The sequence below is a fragment of the Leptinotarsa decemlineata genome, unplaced genomic scaffold (genome assembly GCF_025532065.1).
Source record: "Leptinotarsa decemlineata unplaced genomic scaffold, Ldec_3_MD MMD2_tig00000035_RagTag_RagTag, whole genome shotgun sequence".
NCBI lineage: Eukaryota > Metazoa > Arthropoda > Insecta > Coleoptera > Chrysomelidae > Leptinotarsa > Leptinotarsa decemlineata.
The window spans coordinates 9832516-9850717 of NW_027412540.1; the positions used below are offsets into that span (position 1 = coordinate 9832516).

The 18202-nt window shown below is 40.5% G+C and overlaps 1 protein-coding gene across 1 annotated transcript in view; it reads left to right on the forward strand.

Annotated features, from left to right (window-relative positions):
- Positions 1–17655, forward strand: part of LOC111512747 (uncharacterized) — a 125191-nt gene extending 107536 nt beyond the window's left edge. The window contains exons 8-12 of the mRNA XM_023168897.2: positions 2878–3127; positions 4472–4636; positions 5134–5181; positions 8492–8604; positions 17416–17655. Of these exons, the coding sequence (XP_023024665.2) occupies positions 2878–3127; positions 4472–4636; positions 5134–5181; positions 8492–8604; positions 17416–17623 (784 nt within the window). The 3' untranslated portion in view covers positions 17624–17655. The remainder of the gene's footprint in view (positions 1–2877; positions 3128–4471; positions 4637–5133; positions 5182–8491; positions 8605–17415) is intronic.
- Positions 17656–18202: the final 547 nt, after the last annotated feature.

Consider the following 18202-nt stretch of genomic DNA (forward strand, 5'->3'; position numbering starts at 1 on the left):
GAGACGATAAGAGAACTGTTATTATTCTGAATCAACAAAAACAATAACTGTTCATGATCGAACTATACCGAACTCAAAACCAACACAAAACTATATTTAATACTCATCTGCAGTTGATTAATTCACCATATTACACACACCGATTTTGGACGGCCGATTTTATACCGGTCGTCCAAATTCCAATAGTGAACCACATGTGGGAACGGGACTTGGCACACATACCTACGGCAACGGGACCTGGCACACAGGCTTACCGGTGATCGACGCCAATCACCGGTCGGCGTGTGTGCCAGGTCCCGTACCCACATGTGGTTCACTATTGGAATTTGGACGACCGGTATAAAATCGGCCGTCGAAAATCGGTGTGTGTGCATTTAGCGTACCGGTGATCGGCGCCGTTAAAATACCGGAGACCAGCCTTCCACTGCCACTGTATCGCCGGCAGTACCGGGAAGTAGTGGCGTACATGACTAAATACACTCTTGCATACTCACCGGTTTTTTACTGACCATTCCAGTCTCGAATGCTCGGTGAAATTGTAGTTACTACGCATTAACTTCGTTTTGGTAGTGCGTGCTAATCACGACAACAAAGCAACTGATTGTTTGACCGATAAAAATCCGGTGAGTGTGCAAGCACCCGCCACCAATAAAGTATCGGCCGATTTTATACTGGCCGTCCAAAATCGGTGTGTGTGCAACTAGCGTTAGGTATCACGACATCGTTGCGAAAGATTCGATCTTATCGCTCGTGGCATTATAAATAACACTGAATATCTTCGCACTCAACGGAGATACCAAGGATGATATCTGTCGCAATAGCAGACAAAACGTTTGGTTCCACAAGTTCCATTCAACCACGGCCTACCAGTCCGGCTTTTGTTTTCTTTAATTTACTTTGCTTCTATTATGACAAAACAATTATTCAGACAAAACCAATCACAAATGTCATAATCTCAATTGTCTTCGTGCGCACCATGACAACTGTCATAACCTAACAAATAGAACGTCGTCAATTTGTTTAGTATTTAGTCGTTTTCTTATTTTTTCGAATGTTCGATAGTTATTCTGCTATTCCGGGTGGAGTCAAATTCGATAAATCAAAAATCATCAAAATCGGTCCAGCCGTTCTTGAGATACACTTTTTTATGTATACTAGATGCTGTGTAGCGTTTTTCATGAATATCCACTTCGGTTTTTGTTATACTTGTTCAGGTTCAGTATATGATATGGGAAATGACAATGGAATTGTTGTTATATGACAGAATTGGCCGATACTTGATAAAAATCTACGATTAATGTATTTAATAATAATACTCCGAAATAAGATTCTGTAGACAGTTTATAAAACACATATTTCTATAACTATAATAGCTTCTTCATGTATTTACAATACCTATTATCTAACACGCTTTGAAAAGCTGATATGTAGCGTATCGCTGTTCCCTTTAAAATAATTCAGTTGAAATAATGCACAGACGCCACTGACGAGAATTAAAAATTATGTTGTACGGCCTTTTCTTGTGTAGGAGAAATTGATTCTTTTTTTATATATTTGAATAATTCTGATCGAATCATTAACACTGAGCTTACTCCTATTATTACTTCCAGATGGTTAATTACTGGACGAGTTGCTCTACTTCATAGTACCTAATTGTTTTCCTTTTTATGAATTCTAATCACTGCCCTATAGAAATGGACACAACATACGAATATTTGTCAAAATACAATTGCACAAATCAATTTAATGCAGAGAGCAACAGTCTGTTGATTACCACTAGATGGTGATTACGTCAGCAGTAGTTAGCGTCAGCGGCCATGGATATCCTTCTAGATCTACCTCCTCTCCACATTTTTCTGGAGAGAGAGGCTAGATAGACTGCATATAGACTTGTGCACATTGCCAACTGCACAAATCAATTTAATGTAGAGTGCAACAGACTGTTTGTTGACACTGGAATTCACAGCATTCTGGAAATGACCTCTGACTTTATGCCTCCAACTGTCAACTACTAACTGCCTTATAAAGTACTGTTCCCGAGTAGAGAGGACTGGATCCTCCGGGAGAAGGAAATATTAAGAGCAGATTGGTTCACAGATTAATCAAAAACACCTTCCGGTTCTGGTGCAGGTGTTTTCAGTCTCAGCCCCAGGTCAGAGATATCAACCTGCCTAGGAACCTATGCGGCTGCATTTCAAGCGAAGATTTACACAAGGCAATAAAAATATTCTCGGAAAGTCAAGCTGCGTTGGAAGCTCTTGGCTCCTACCGAACAACGCCTAAATTGGTAGCAAATTGCCAAAAAAGACTCTCCTCGATAGAAAGACTTATCAGATTATCTCTAGTCTGGATTCCTGGCCATACTGGCCTGGAAAGCAATGAGGCTGCTGACTCCCTTGCAAAGGAGGGTGCTGCAAGCAGCTTCATAGGACGAGAACCTGTCATTGGCATCGCTTTAGGCTTACCAAAACAAAGATTGAACTTGGACTGTCGAAAGACAGTGTGTGTCGCCTCTGTTTGGAAAATAATGAAACAGCATTCTGCCTCGCTGGGGACCGAATCAGATTTCTAGAGTTCGGCAGAGCCGTACTCCTACCATCTGACCTGAAAGACCACTCACCATACAAACTAATCGGCTTCGTTAAAAAGCTGGGTTTATTTGGTCGAGTGTGAATAGGTGTGAGCCACAATAAACACTTGCGGGTTGCGGTAGAGGGTCAAATAGACCCACTCACTTTGAACCTAACCTAACATAACCTAAGTTCATTTCAGTAGCCCACATTTACATATTTTCTTTCACATGTTTCTTGGAAAAACAGTTGTTCAATTACGCATAAAACATTTAAAATGTACCAGAAAATCATTTCTCATTTGTAGCCAAAATGAATCATTACAAGAAAAAAATAGAGCTGAATTGAACGAACTTAAACTTCATTTGAACGATCTCACACATAAATTAGAGAACGAACGTTCTGCATACTCCGCCTTATCTCAGATACACAAGGATGTATCTGCTAAGTTCATCAAAAGCATCAAAGACGTAGTTGACGAGAAAAGTGCCAGACAAGAAGCAGAAGCGAAACTAGAAGAGGCTCAACAAAACCTGGAGATTCTCAAAACTGAAAAGGTGAGTGAAGTGTGGAGCATTGAGTTCTAGCATATTATTATAACCGATAAGTCATTAATTATTTCATTTATTTGAAGTGTGTCACTTAAAGAGATTGGAAGAATTCAACTTCATACACAAATCAATAAAAATATTCTCGGACACTCAAGCAGTGTTGCAAGGATCCTCTTGGCTCCTACCGAACAACGTCTAAATTGGTAGCAAATTGCCAAAAACGACTCTCCTGTATAGGAAGACTCAACAGATTGTCTCGTCTGGATTCCTGGCCATACTGGCCTGGAAGGCAATAAGGCTGTTGACTCCCTGGCAAAGGAGCGTGCTACAAGCAGCTTCATCGGACTAAAACCTGTCAATGGCATCGCTTTAGGCTTTGCCAAACAAAGATTGAACACCTGTATGGCAAGAAGATTTATGGACTTCTGGCATAATCTTCCAGGATTGGCTCATTCCAAGGCGTTTATTCACCCTTTGAAGCTTGATAACAAACACTTGTTGGACTACAGTGGGGATGAACTACGATGCCTAACAGGCCTTCTTATAGGTCACTGTCATTTGAATCATCATATGCAGAGATTCGGACTGTCGGAAGACAGTGTGTGTCGCCTCTGTTTGGAAAATGATGAAACAGCATCCTGCCCCGCTGAGGACCGAATCAGATTTCTAAAGTTCGGCAGAGCCGTACTTTTACCATCTGACCTGAAAGACCACTCACCATACCAAGTAATCGGCTTCGTTAAGAAGCTGGGTTTATTTGGTCAAGTGAGAGGTCGAATAGACCCACTCACTTTGGACCCAACCTAACCTAAATACTTTAAGAAAAACTAAAATTGAACGGTTCAACCCAATATCACATCTTGGAATACTATGCATAATACCATAATGAAGAGGGTCACAAGCCGTATAAACACCTAGAAAAAAAATAACGAATTGTAAAATATATGTATTGAAACAATTTGAAAGTGTGATAAAATTGTCATTATTTCATGTTTGTTTTTATACTTTTATGATATTGAGAAATAATGAACCTCAACATGAAGTGAATGATTTCATTTTCTCACTAATGAAATAACAAAAGATTCGATTTGTTTCTTCGGAAAAGTATTCGGGAAATGAGGTTGAGGCTGTATAATTGAAATGTTATCTTAATTTGTATATTCGTTTCAAAGTATCGCAAAAAAGAATTAATTTCAGTGGTCTTCAATGTCAATTTTTCTTGGAAAACAGTAAAAAGTATTTAAATCGTTATCCATTTCTTACTAATATCGAAATACTCAAGATTAAGATATAATTTTTATTGTCTAATATTCAAGAAATCAGCAAACATAGCAAAGTATTTTTTTTCAGTCCGATTTGCAACAACAGGTCAATATTCTTCTTGATGGATTGAACGATGAAAAGAATCGAATAAATACATTAACACAAGAAAGGGATAACATTCAAAAGTCCTTGGAGGAATTGCAGAAGAGGCATAATGAAATACTCAGAAAATGTTTGTCTTTGGAAAATCAAGTAAGAAGTTTGTGAGCCTGTAATCATAATACATAATAATTCATAATATACTTTGTTGAAACTGCTAATTAAACTCGAAATAATAATCATAATAATACATAGTGAGGAATGAGTTCAAATTTCGTTAGAACTAATAATAGTAGTTGATGAATTGATGAATTACAATTTGAACAACAAAAATCAGGTTAACTTCATACAGAATACATCATTCTCTGTTATTATTCTGAAGTGAAGGAAAATATGCACATTCATAAAAAACATATACTCATTTCCAAATACAAAAATAAATGAAAAACCTGTCACGAGAATTTTTTCCTGAGCCTGTTTTCAATGATACCTACCTGTTTTCAATGATATTATCGGCTGAGATATTTGTAGCTGAAAAATTATATGAGCGGGTACCGACGAATATATACTGCAGAAAGACATTTCCGTCAATGAGAAATATTCCTGGTAATAAAGCGAATTATAATTTCAACTGTTGAATTTTTTTACAGATTAGAGGGGCAGATCTCACGAAGGACACAGAAAAAGAAACTTTAAAGGTACTAGTTTGATTGTTTCCACATTAGTTTCAATTTACATACTTTGAGTGGATGATACGATATACATGAGTAGAAAAGGTGGGTGCTCTCAACAGAGTCCGGTCTGAGCACTATATTTTTTTAATTAAGAGATTATTTACCAAAAGAAGAAGATCTTCCTCTTGAAGATGAACACTTGGTGATCTAAACACGTGTCGAGGTATTAAAATAACGGTTTGGTATGTATCATCATAATGATCTCCTGAGGATGCTAACTTGATTAGCGAAACGTGCGTCGAGAGACCGTAATTTTGTTCTGGTGTTGGGAAAGAGTTTTAGATAAATTTATTTTACGCCAGAGGTTTCGGTACAAACTATCAAGTGTTAAACATCTCCACTTGGGGTAGATAAATAAACAAATATTAGAAAGTTAGGAGAACAAAACTTTTTGAATTGCCAATTCCACCCTCGTAGTGGTGAGATCTTAACTTTTGACATTTAAAGTCCGATAATTATTGTAAATGCATTGAAAAACCATTTATTAGGTATATTCGTTATGAAATTTAGAAAACTTACAAAACCGCAATACGTATTTCATTATATTATTATACCATAGTGAAGCACTTATTAATGGTAATAAATGTAATAAGAGATACTGTGTTTCACAGTTTCATTATTCAATAATCTGTGTACATGGTTTTGTTTTAATTTTCGAATTAATTTGTTATTTACTATGTTTCCTAATAGAAAAAAGTTTTATAAATACTAACAAAGTACTCGAACAAAAGTTTGTGATTTCATTATCTGTTTAAATCTGTTTTAAATCTGTTTTAAATCTGTTTTTCCGTTAACCAGCTGTCGCACCCCTACGAACGACAACCCTCAGAAGTCGAAACTTGTGCGAGCTAAGGATTAACGAGGTCTTACCTTTTAACGTGTGATTCCTAACACGGGTTGGACGGTAGCAAGTGAAGATCGATCGTTCAGACTAGGGCTTGAACCACCGACCAACACGGCAGTCAATTCGAGTGAGTGAACAAAGCACCCACGCCGAACCGCTTGGCTACCGACTGACCGACTTGGCTACCAGGTCCACACTATTTTTATATCGCAAACGGGTCGCAAACAAAGGATTTTATGAGCTTTCGGTTTAATCATATATTCTTTGTTTTCATTTATATATAATTATCCTTGATAAAGCAGTTCAATTTCAAATATTTAAATAATAATAAATAGGTATACTTGGTCGAGGAGACGTTAGGTATCAGCAAAAATAATGTTGTGTTTTCATCTGATTAACCCGATGAATCTTCGTCGAATGTTACGATCAAAAGTTATATAATTTCCTCAAGTGGAAGCATTTCGTTTGTGTGCCATCTTTTCGGCTACGTATTCCGTGAAACAGGGTACATTTGAACATACTATAAACAATGGTTCTTTTTTCAACCATACTTTCAACAAATGGATTCCGCTTTGTTTTATGCATTAGTTAGAATTATTTCAAGTTTTCTGGAATGATAACTTGCATTACTCATCACAATCACAAAGTTAGCTGAAATGAAGTTAAATATTTGCTCAAAGTATTTTTCAAACATATCGCTGTTCATGTCTTCTCGATAATCAGCAGAAAAGCTTTTACTCAAACATCAATATACCGCACTCAACAAAACCATCAACACTTCCAATGTAGATAACAAGCAATGTCCATAAAGGTCCATAAAGGAGTCTCTGCCCGCTACCTTGTCACGTCTTGTGGGAAGTTCTTCTCCTGGTAACTGGTGACAATTCAGAAATTCATCGACAATTAAGCTGTTACTATTGCGTCCTACCATGAAAATGGAATACCTGGAGCTTGGGATGCAGCAGCCAATGTACTTCTCTTAAGTTTTTCCAAATTCTGATGCTCCAGTTCGAGTGATCTCGAACGCCAATCTCTTTTTTCGTCGGATGCAGGACGTGATCGACTGTCCCTCTCTGCTGCAGTTATAGCATTCAGGCCGCCCTCTTGCCTTGGGGGCAGTTCCATTCATTAACTATTTTTTAAGAGTTCCTCCAGACCTACCATGAGTCGATCTGTTCCTTTGTTTTCCTTCTCGTTGATGGTCCTCACTAGAACTTTTCGTTGTCGATGGCTTCATAAATGATGGCTCCATTCAATTTTTATGACGTGTCATCTTTAGCCACTGGTGCAACTCCGTGTCATGGCCCCGTCTATGAAACTATAAACACTAATCCAGTGGGTGGAGTTATCAGGTGCTTCTGGGTAGACGAGTCTTACCGACCTTTCGACCTCAGCCCCAAACTCCTGCAGACTCTCGGATGGACTTTGAGTTCTCGCACCTTCAGTAAATCTTGGTAGACTTGTGGAAGGTGCTCACTACCATACCTGATCACCAAAGCTTATACGACTACTTCATAGTACTTCTGCCCATTCACTAAAATATTTTGCAGAATTTCTGAGGCCTTTTCTTGTAGTCCAGTATAAGAGCTGTTGCTTTCTCCTCATTTTTCGACCTATCATTTTTCGCAGCAGACTCGAATTGTCTGCGATCTTTGTATTTCTTCACAGCGATCCTCTTTGGCTCCAGTGATTCTGTCCTGAAATGCTTTCCAAAAGACTTCCTGAATAAATTCCTGAACCTCTCTTTCACTCATTTGGGAAGATTTCAAATCTTCTAATAAATGAAGGTACATCTGATTTTTTTTTGTTTTTTCTGAATATTCACCAACAATTCTCTGTATTTTTCTGTTATTTCTGAATATTTACAAATAATTTAAGATTGTTCTCTCTGTCTCATTTCTGTTTATCCAATAATTTACGATCTTCCTCTCTTCTGCGTTCATCTTCTTCCATTCTGCGATTTTCATTTTTTCAAGTTTGTTCATCCCGTTGTAATCGACACTTCTTGTTTTCACCATAAAATAGAAAATTTTCAGTCAATTATTCCACTTCCGACACCAAATGTTACAACCACTTTAACTGAAACTTCAACTATTATTTGAATGTATATCGCCTTGTTAGATCGCTCTGTATCGCACTCTCCACTAAACTTGACTATATGGGTTGACTATATCGATATGCTCGTAGGTAGCGTTTATATATGACAATCGAAGAACCTCAAAGGTGGTAGAATATTCGCTAGAATTCCATCGAAACGGCGCGAACATCGATCAGCCGCGAAACGTCAGCCGGGCTGGGCGCGGTCTTGGCAACATCACAATTGATTTATGGCTACCAGCGGCGGCCGGCGTTATTTTCTTTGGGGCATGATTTACAACAATATTATCTCATATATTCGTTCAAATAATAGCTATTTTTTTAATTTTCCAGGAGCAAATAGATACACTGAAAAGAGAATCCGAAGATAATCAAGATTTGATTTTTAGTCTCAAACAAGACCTCACTGATGTTAACCAGAAAATCACAGGATTGGAATTCCAAAAGTACATACTCTATCTACAATTTTCCAATAACTAAGACAAAGACTTTATATAAAAAAATTATCGACGGAATCATATATAATGTGTCCTCAGAGTTTACAAGAGAGTTTTTTCACAGAGTTACAAAAAATTATACTCAAATTGATCTACTTTAATCCAACTCACAAATTTTTCATTTCATGTTACTTATTCATCTACAGAGTAATATAATGAATTTATTTCGCTCAATTTAAATAAAAAAATGTTAATAGTGGATCTGATTAGACCATTTCCAACACAAGTACATAATATGGTGATTTGTTCATGTTGGAGTTATATTCTAGTAGAGTAGAGATTCGAGAGCAAGTCAATTTTCTGAGTTACTAGCCTGAAAAAAAAACTACGAATTGGAGTGGAAGTAACCAGGTTCAATTCAATGCCACGAAAACCCAGGCATCGGTTTTCCCAAAAAAGGTAAATGTCTCCGAACCAGATATAATAATGTCAGGACAGACAATTTTGCTTCGATAAGTTTGTTGGATGAAATGGATACCAGTATGTCTCGGTACAATCATGTCACTGGAATTGCAAAGTCTGCACCTCAAAAGCTTGGAACTCTGTTCCGAGCCAGAAAACTGTACACACCTCAGCAACTGTTGATGCTTTATAAAGCTCAGATTAGACCTTCTTTGGAGTATTGTTCTCATGTATGGAGCTCCGCCCCTAAGCATACCCTGAAGCTGCTGGTTTCCTTCCAGGAAAGAGGCATCCGCCTGATTGGAGACGCGAACATCACTGGCAACCTTGATAGTCTGAAACATCGAAGAAAAATTGGAAATTTGACGACTCACCTACACCAACCAGCTACCGTCCCATCGAAGAATACCTCCCCTGTTTTTATGTAAACACGTACATTCATTGAAATTCTGTGAAGATCAACACAATTATTATACAAATTTTCTGATAGTTACGAAAACCAGCGTGGTAGTTTTTCCACCCTCTCTACGCGTAATCTCAAACCTCTCGATATATATATATATATATATATATATATATATATATATATATATATATATATATATATATATATATATATATATATATATATTGTAATGAATCTGAAGCCGGCCCTGACCGACGCATGACGGAATACCGCGAAAGAGCGGGAAGGATGCGGATGAGTCCCGAAATCCGCAGAGAGATCCGGAACGTTCGTTGACAATATAAAAACGTCGCTCATCGTCCCGAAGAGGAGTCTGTACCAAGAAAGCGAATCGAGCGGTTAACAAACGGTGAAGATAAATTAAGCGTTAGTTACTGAGTGGTGTAAATAAATTAGTTGTGATAGTGAAGTATTGTTAAAATAAATTTGTTTAAGACAGTTAGTTCTTTAATTCGTTACAATTGGTGATCAGAAGTGGATTTTTAAAATAAATTTGTGAGCGCTTGGCGGACAATTTTTGTATTACGGTGAAATTGACCGTAAAACTTTCGCACTTTCGCGCAGATAGACTGGTGATTCATTGTGTTTCGCGAAGCGGACAGTACCGGACAACGGAAATATAAACTGATAGACCTTTCTCGCGAAAAATAGACTTGTAAAAATAAATAAGTGTTTCAGACTCCATTGAATAAGTGGACATATTCAGTTTTGAGTAAAATAGACAGTAAGAGATAAAATGTGTTCAAGGAAAGTGCGCCTAGTGGACTTGAAAGTTGCCGAATAGAAGCAACGAATATCCTGCAAACCCTCACGGCCCAGGAACAGGAAGACTATGACCAACTTGTAAAGCATCTTGAACTGCGGTATGGACAGGCCCACCTAGAGCACGTTTACCATTCACAGCTCAAGAACCGCTGCCAGAAATCAGGAGAATCCCTACAGGAGTTTGAAGCCGACATAGCTCGGTTGGTTCGTCTGGCGTATCCTGCTACACCCGAAAATGTAATGGAGCGGTTAGCAGTTCAAGCATTCTTGGATGGACTTCGCGACCAAGAAACAAGACAGGCCTTGACGCTAGCTCATCCTAAACATCTCGTGGATGCACTGGCAAGCGCTCTGGAGTTTGAGGCTGCGAAACAATCCTGCAAGAGCCAGAGCAAAGTTCGAGCTATCGAGGAAGATGGACAAGTGCCTGCTGATATTGAGGCCACCATCAGAAAAGTAATGAAAGAAGTGTTGCCTGAGAGGAAACAAATAAGATGCTGGAACTGTGATGAAATTGGACATGTGCGTAGCAAATGTCCAGCTTTCAAAGAATCGACACCCAAATCAGGAAAACTAGAGGGGGTCGATGAGAGGGAGCAATCGTCGGCCTGTACCCAGCAAGCTCCCGTAAAAAACGCCCATGTTGCCGTTCTCCAACGACAAAACAAAGGTGTTTTCGTAGACGGCCTCATCAACAACGAGCCTTGCACCATGCTGCTAGATACAGGTGCGACGAGAACCATTCTTGGACCAACCTTTGCCAAAACACCGGCAAGAATTGAACCGTCAAGCTGGAAGTTACGCACTGCAACAGGGGAGTCAGCCAATGTACTTGGAGAACTGCCAATTGAATTGGTGTTGGGCAGCACAAAATTGAAACATCGTGCATTGGTGGCGGACATCGAGGACGATGCGATCATTGGAATGGACATAATGAATTCCAGAGGGTTCGAGCTGAATTTTCAAGACGGCGTCTTACGTGTCGGCGGAGAAGAGCTGGTGCTTCATGGAAGAGGCGAAGAGATGATTAGAGTCCTGTTGGCCGAAGACGTGTGCGTACCTGAGAGGGCTGAAACCATAATAGAAGCTCGCTTGAACGGTGGTGCGAGCAGCGGGAATGTGGTAATGTTCGAGCCCAAGATACATGACGAGAAAATTGGACGAGAAATTACACTGAGGAAGACCCTGTTGCGTGTTGATAAAGTTGTGCCGGTCAGGGTCATGAATGTCAACTACTTTCCCGTGACCTTGAAGAAGGGAACAATGCTGGGGCACTGTTCGTCCATTTCCTCTGTCATACGGAGTGTACGCAGTTCAGTTAGCCAAGCCAACAACTTGCCTAAAGAGTTGGAGAAGTTAATTGACATTTCCTCCAAAGACATACCATCAACTCACCGATCTAAATTGAGGGAGTTAGTCAAGAGGTACCAGGAAATCTTTGATATTGGAGAAGGAAAAGGCGGCAGAACGAATGTGGTTCAGCATAGAATCGACACTGGGAATGCCCGACCAATCCGGCAATCGGCTAGAAGACTCCCTCTTGCCAAGAGAGAAGAGGCAGACAAGATAGTCAGCGATATGGGAAAAGAAGGAGTCATCGAACCTTCTGACAGCCCTGGTCTTCCCCAGTCGTGTTAGTGAAGAAGAAGGACGGCTCGACAAGGTTCTGCGTGGATTATCGCCAACTAAATCACGTGACAAAGAAAGACAGCTACCCTCTTCCAAGAATCGACGACACCCTAGACACGCTAGCCGGCTCCACAATTTTCTCGACCTTGGATTTGAAGAGTGGATATTGGCAAGTTGAATTGGCCCCAGAAGATCGAGAAAAGACAGCTTTCACCATCGGCTCAGGATTGTGGCAGTTCACGGTTATGCCATTCGAACTTTGTAATGCTCCAGCGACCTTCGAGAGATTGATGGAGACGGTTCTCAAAGGTCTCTCATGGAAGACGTGTCTAGTGTATCTCGACGATATAATCGTGGTCGGAAAATCGTTCAACGATCATTTGAAAAATCTGGAGGAGGTGCTCATGCGTCTGAGGAGTTCTGGATTAAAACTGAGTCCAAGAAATGCCATCTGTTCCAGAAAGAAGTCCGTTACCTTGGCCACGTTGTCTCTGGGGAAGGAGTGGCGGTAGACGAACAAAAGATCAAAGCAGTTAAGTACTGGCCCATTCCAAAAGACATACATCAGCTTCGGAGCTTCCTTGGTTTATGCACCTACTACCGCCGATATGTGCTGGGGTTTGCCAACATCGCCAAACCATTGACTCGCCTCACAGAAGGGCAGATCCAGTTCCAGTGGTCTGAGGAATGCCAAGACTCATTCAAGAAGCTGAAAAGAGCTTTGATCAACGCTCCCGTTTTGAGCTACCCCTTACCTGACGGAAAGTTCATTTTGGATACGGACGCCAGCAACGTGGGACTTGGAGCAGTTCTTTCTCAAATCCAGGATGGACAGGAGAAAGTTATTGGCTACTTCAGCAAAACGCTCAGTAAACCAGAGCGTAATTACTGTGTCACCAGGCGAGAGCTGTTGGCCGTAGTCAAAGGAGTAGAGCATTTCTACAAATACGTGTATGGAAGACGATTTCTGTTGAGAACGGACCATGCAGCTCTCAAATGGCTTCTGCAGTTCAAAAATCCCGAGGGCCAAGTAGCGCGCTGGATTGAGAGATTACAAGAATTTGACTTCGAAATAGAACATCGAGCTGGGACTAGCCATAAAAACGCAGATGCCCTATCACGGAGACCTTGCCCCGATGACTGCTCACATTTTCGACGAGCAGAAGAGAAGGAAGCAGCTATTTGTAGAACTACAGCTGTAGACGACAACTGGGAGGATGATAAGATCAAGGAAGACCAAGAGAAAGACCCAGATCTTGGTTTAGTCATCGGATGGAAGAAAAGTAATCGAAGACCATCGTGGCAGGAGGTAGCAGGTTATTCGCCAGTGATCAAGTCCTACTGGGCACAATGGAACTCCCTTACTTTGGAAAACGGGGTTCTGAAGCGGGTGTTGGAGTCTGAAGACGGTGCAGAAGAAAGGCACCAGACAGTGGTACCCAGGAGCAGACGACGGGAGGTGCTCAAAGAAATCCATGATGGAGTCACTGGAGGACATCTGGGAGTAACGAAGACCCTCCAGAAAGTAAGACAACGGTTTTACTGGGTTAATTGTCAAGCCGACGTCAAGGACTGGTGCAGAAAGTGTGCTGTATGCGCTGCCAGTAACGGACCTAGGATACGACCGAAAGCTCCAATGCGCCAGTATAACGTGGGTAGTCGTTTCGAGAGAATCGCCATCGATATCGCCGGCCCGTTCCCAGAGTCCCACCATGGGAACAAATACATCCTGGTAGCCATGGACTACTTCAGCAAGTGGGCAGAAGCCTATGCCCTGCCCAACCAGGAAGCCTTTACCGTCACTGACGTCCTGGTAAAGGAATGGATATGTCGATTCGGTGTCCCATTGGAGCTGCATTCGGACCAGGGCAGAAATTTTGAGTCCAACCTGTTCCAAGAAATATGTAAACTGTTGGACATTCGAAAGACCAGAACCACAGCCTTACATCCACAGTCCGATGGAATGGTGGAACGAATGAATAGGACTATAAACCGCCACTTGTCCAAAGTAGTCTCTGACCATCAAAGAAACTGGGACCAATACCTCCACCTGTTCCTGCTGGCTTATCGTTCGGCAGTGCACGAGTCAACCGGCCAAACCCCTGCCAGTATTATAATGGGACGAGAGCTGCGGCTTCCTTGCGACCTAAAATTTGGGATGCCTCCAGAACAAGACACTGCGGGGGAAGACTATGTCAGCAAGCTTCGGCAGAGAATGGACGACATTCATGAACGAGTCCGTCTGAACATCCGGAGTGCCAGCGATAGAATGAAGGAGGCCTATGACATCAAGGCGAATGCTGGAGGATTCGAAATCGGCGACCTAGTTTGGCTGTACAATCCTAAGCGCCGCCATGGTTTATCACCGAAGTTGCGGAACTCGTGGGAAGGTCCGTACAAAATCATGAAAAAGATTAATGACCTCGTCTACCGAATCCATAAGCCACCTCGAGGAAAGCCTAGGGTCGTCCATTTTAATAGACTGGCTCCTTATGCTGGAAATCACGACCAAGTTCGCGCCCTCAGACCACCAGAGGATGAAATGACGTTCCAGCAATTCATGTCTTCATACTCGAACGGACAGAAGGTCGTACATGGGGTAACTCGAGAAGAGCCACGAGACCTTTTCAAGGTTCCAGTTGATTACGCCCTAGCGCACTGCGTGGCAGAGGATCTCCAAATGTCCAAGGGCATCGCTGTGGTATTCAACAAGAAATTCGGTCAGCTTCAAACATTACGAGGACAGAATCCAGAAGTCGGAGGAGTGCTACAGTTGAAGAAGGGTCAGAGAAACATCTTCTACTTGGTGACCAAAAAGCATTCTCTAGACAAACCGTCCTATGAAGATGTCTGGAGGAGTCTTACTAGACTGAAGGAGACGATGCTCGACCAAAATCTCGTGGAGATGGCGATCCCGAAATTAGCCTCTGGGCTCGACAGGCTGGACTGGAGAATTGTGAGAAGCATGTTGGAAACGATCTTCAGATCCAGCGGCATCCAGATTCTGGTGTGTGGTAACCATCTTCCACGACCGAGCATAAAGACTGTGGAGTGTTACTTCCATCGAACTTCGCAGTGCAAATATGGAGAGTTCTGCAGGTATCGACACACGCCAAGGATGACACTTCGAGGCGAAACGTCTTTAAGAAGGGGGCAATGTAATGAATCTGAAGCCGGCCCTGACCGACGCATGACGGAATACCGCGAAAGAGCGGGAAGGATGCGGATGAGTCCCGAAATCCGCAGAGAGATCCGGAACGTTCGTTGACAATATAAAAACGTCGCTCATCGTCCCGAAGAGGAGTCTGTACCAAGAAAGCGAATCGAGCGGTTAACAAACGGTGAAGATAAATTAAGCGTTAGTTACTGAGTGGTGTAAATAAATTAGTTGTGATAGTGAAGTATTGTTAAAATAAATTTGTTTAAGACAGTTAGTTCTTTAATTCGTTACAATATATATATATATATATATATATATAAAAATAAATAGATAAGTACTCTTTGATCATTCCCATATTGATTTCAATTTAAGAGCCACCGGTATACAGCTGTTTCAGCCTATTGGGCATCGTCAGTACGGGCAGGCGGTCCTCGATTGAAGACAAAATGAGAAAAAACCAAGAAAGTACTTGATAAAAATAGCTGCGTAAACGCAAGCGAAACATAAGTGGAACCACCTATTGGTGTGACACCCAAGTCAACTTGCCAAGTTTTTATGTCAGTGTTGGTGGTTTGACCAATCAACCGACAACTGCGGTAGCAGAAATTTGGGAAGCTAACCTGAAATGCCATCGGAAAACGAATCCACATGTTTCTAGATATGATATGAAATCTAGAAAGGTTAATGCAGTCAAGCTGCTGGAAAATAATTCCATGAAAATCAAAAAATAAATAGATAAGTACTCTTTGATCATTCCCATATTGATTTCAATTTAAGAGCCACCGGTATACAGCTGTTTCAGCCTATTGGGCATCGTCAGTACGGGCAGGCGGTCCTCGATTGAAGACAAAATGAGAAAAAACCAAGAAAGTACTTGATAAAAATAGCTGCGTAAACGCAAGCGAAACATAAGTGGAACCACCTATTGGTGTGACACCCAAGTCAACTTGCCAAGTTTTTATGTCAGTGTTGGTGGTTTGACCAATCAACCGACAACTGCGGTAGCAGAAATTTGGGAAGCTAACCTGAAATGCCATCGGAAAACGAATCCACATGTTTCTAGATATGATATGAAATCTAGAAAGGTTAATGCAGTCAAGCTGCTGGAAAATAATTCCATGAAAATCAAAAAATAAATAGATAAGTACTCTTTGATCATTCCCATATTGATTTCAATTTAAGAGCCACCGGTATACAGCTGTTTCAGCCTATTGGGCATCGTCAGTACCGGGCAGGCGGTCCTCGATTGAAGACAAAATGAGAAAAAACCAAGAAAGTACTTGATAAAAATAGCTGCGTAAACGCAAGCGAAACATAAGTGGAACCACCTATTGGTGTGACACCCAAGTCAACTTGCCAAGTTTTTATGTCAGTGTTGGTGGTTTGACCAATCAACCGACAACTGCGGTAGCAGAAATTTGGGAAGCTAACCTGAAATGCCATCGGAAAACGAATCCACATGTTTCTAGATATGATATGAAATCTAGAAAGGTTAATGCAGTCAAGCTGCTGGAATAATTCCATGAAAATCAAAAAATAAATAGATAAGTACTCTTTGATCATTCCCATATTGATTTCAATTTAAGAGCCACCGGTATACAGCTGTTTCAGCCTATTGGGCATCGTCAGTACCGGGCAGGCTGTATACCGGTGGCTCTTAAATTGAAATCAATATGGGAATGATCAAAGAGTACTTATCTATTTATTTTTTGATTTTCATGGAATTATTTTCCAGCAGCTTGACTGCATTAACCTTTCTAGATTTCATATCATATCTAGAAACATGTGGATTCGTTTTCCGATGGCATTTCAGGTTAGCTTCCCAAATTTCTGCTACCGCAGTTGTCGGTTGATTGGTCAAACCACCAACACTGACATAAAAACTTGGCAAGTTGACTTGGGTGTCACACCAATAGGTGGTTCCACTTATGTTTCGCTTGCGTTTACGCAGCTATTTTTATCAAGTACTTTCTTGGTTTTTTCTCATTTTGTCTTCAATCGAGGACCGCCTGCCCGGTACTGACGATGCCCAATAGGCTGAAACAGCTGTATACCGGTGGCTCTTAAATTGAAATCAATATGGGAATGATCAAAGAGTACTTATCTATTTATTTTTTGATTTTCATGGAATTATTTTCCAGCAGCTTGACTGCATTAACCTTTCTAGATTTTTATATATATATATATATAATATATATATATATATTATATATATATATATATATATATTTTTTTATGAAAATAGTGTAGATTGAAAATCATCTTATTAACAAAGATAATTCAACTCGATCAACGCAATGATTTTCAGCTATATTTGATTCTCATATTTCATTTGCAGATCAGAACTTATACTGAGATTGCATGAAATGCAACGAAAATTCGAAACGGAAAAAAGCCTATGCCAACAGCTGAAGAATACGCACAAATTAATTGTCACTGAAGTTCTCAAACTGAAAGATGGTGGGAATGTCACTGGTCAGAATTGTAACAGTTTATTACTTTTAGTACAAAGTAACGGTGACGTCTGTGAAATTGAACAAAAATAGAGTTTGAGAATAAAAATCTATCAACATTAAAACGATTGTTCTTTTTAATGATCTTGGAGGGAACTACATTACTGACTGATACAATTTTTTGTACGATTTTTTTTAGAGATCGACTTCAGATTTATTGTTGCGGTACAAAACAAAAGAACTATGAAAGCTCAGCAGGACCATAAAAAGCTTCTGCAGGTAGCAAAACTCCCGGCATGTATACTTTTCACTCTGCACAATAAACGTGTAGAGCATCTTACATCCAGTGCAAAAGTCATTTCCAGTTTCGCGAGAGATTGAACGGCTATTGATTGAGCGTTGGTAAATAAAAGTATTACCACGAAGTGTTGTTTAACACATCTGGACGTAAGAATCTTTTTTCTGGTAACGAAGTTATTTCCTCGTAGGTCATTGAGTAAGGTTTACTTGGTTTTTCGATGACTATTTCGCCACTCATTTTTTGTACGATCCTCAGAGCCAAGCAAGTAACCAAGATGTTCATGTAAATACCACAAATACCTGGACAATTCTCAAGAGCCACATTTGCGATTTCAGGATGAATTTTTCTACAGTAGATAAGACTTTTTATTA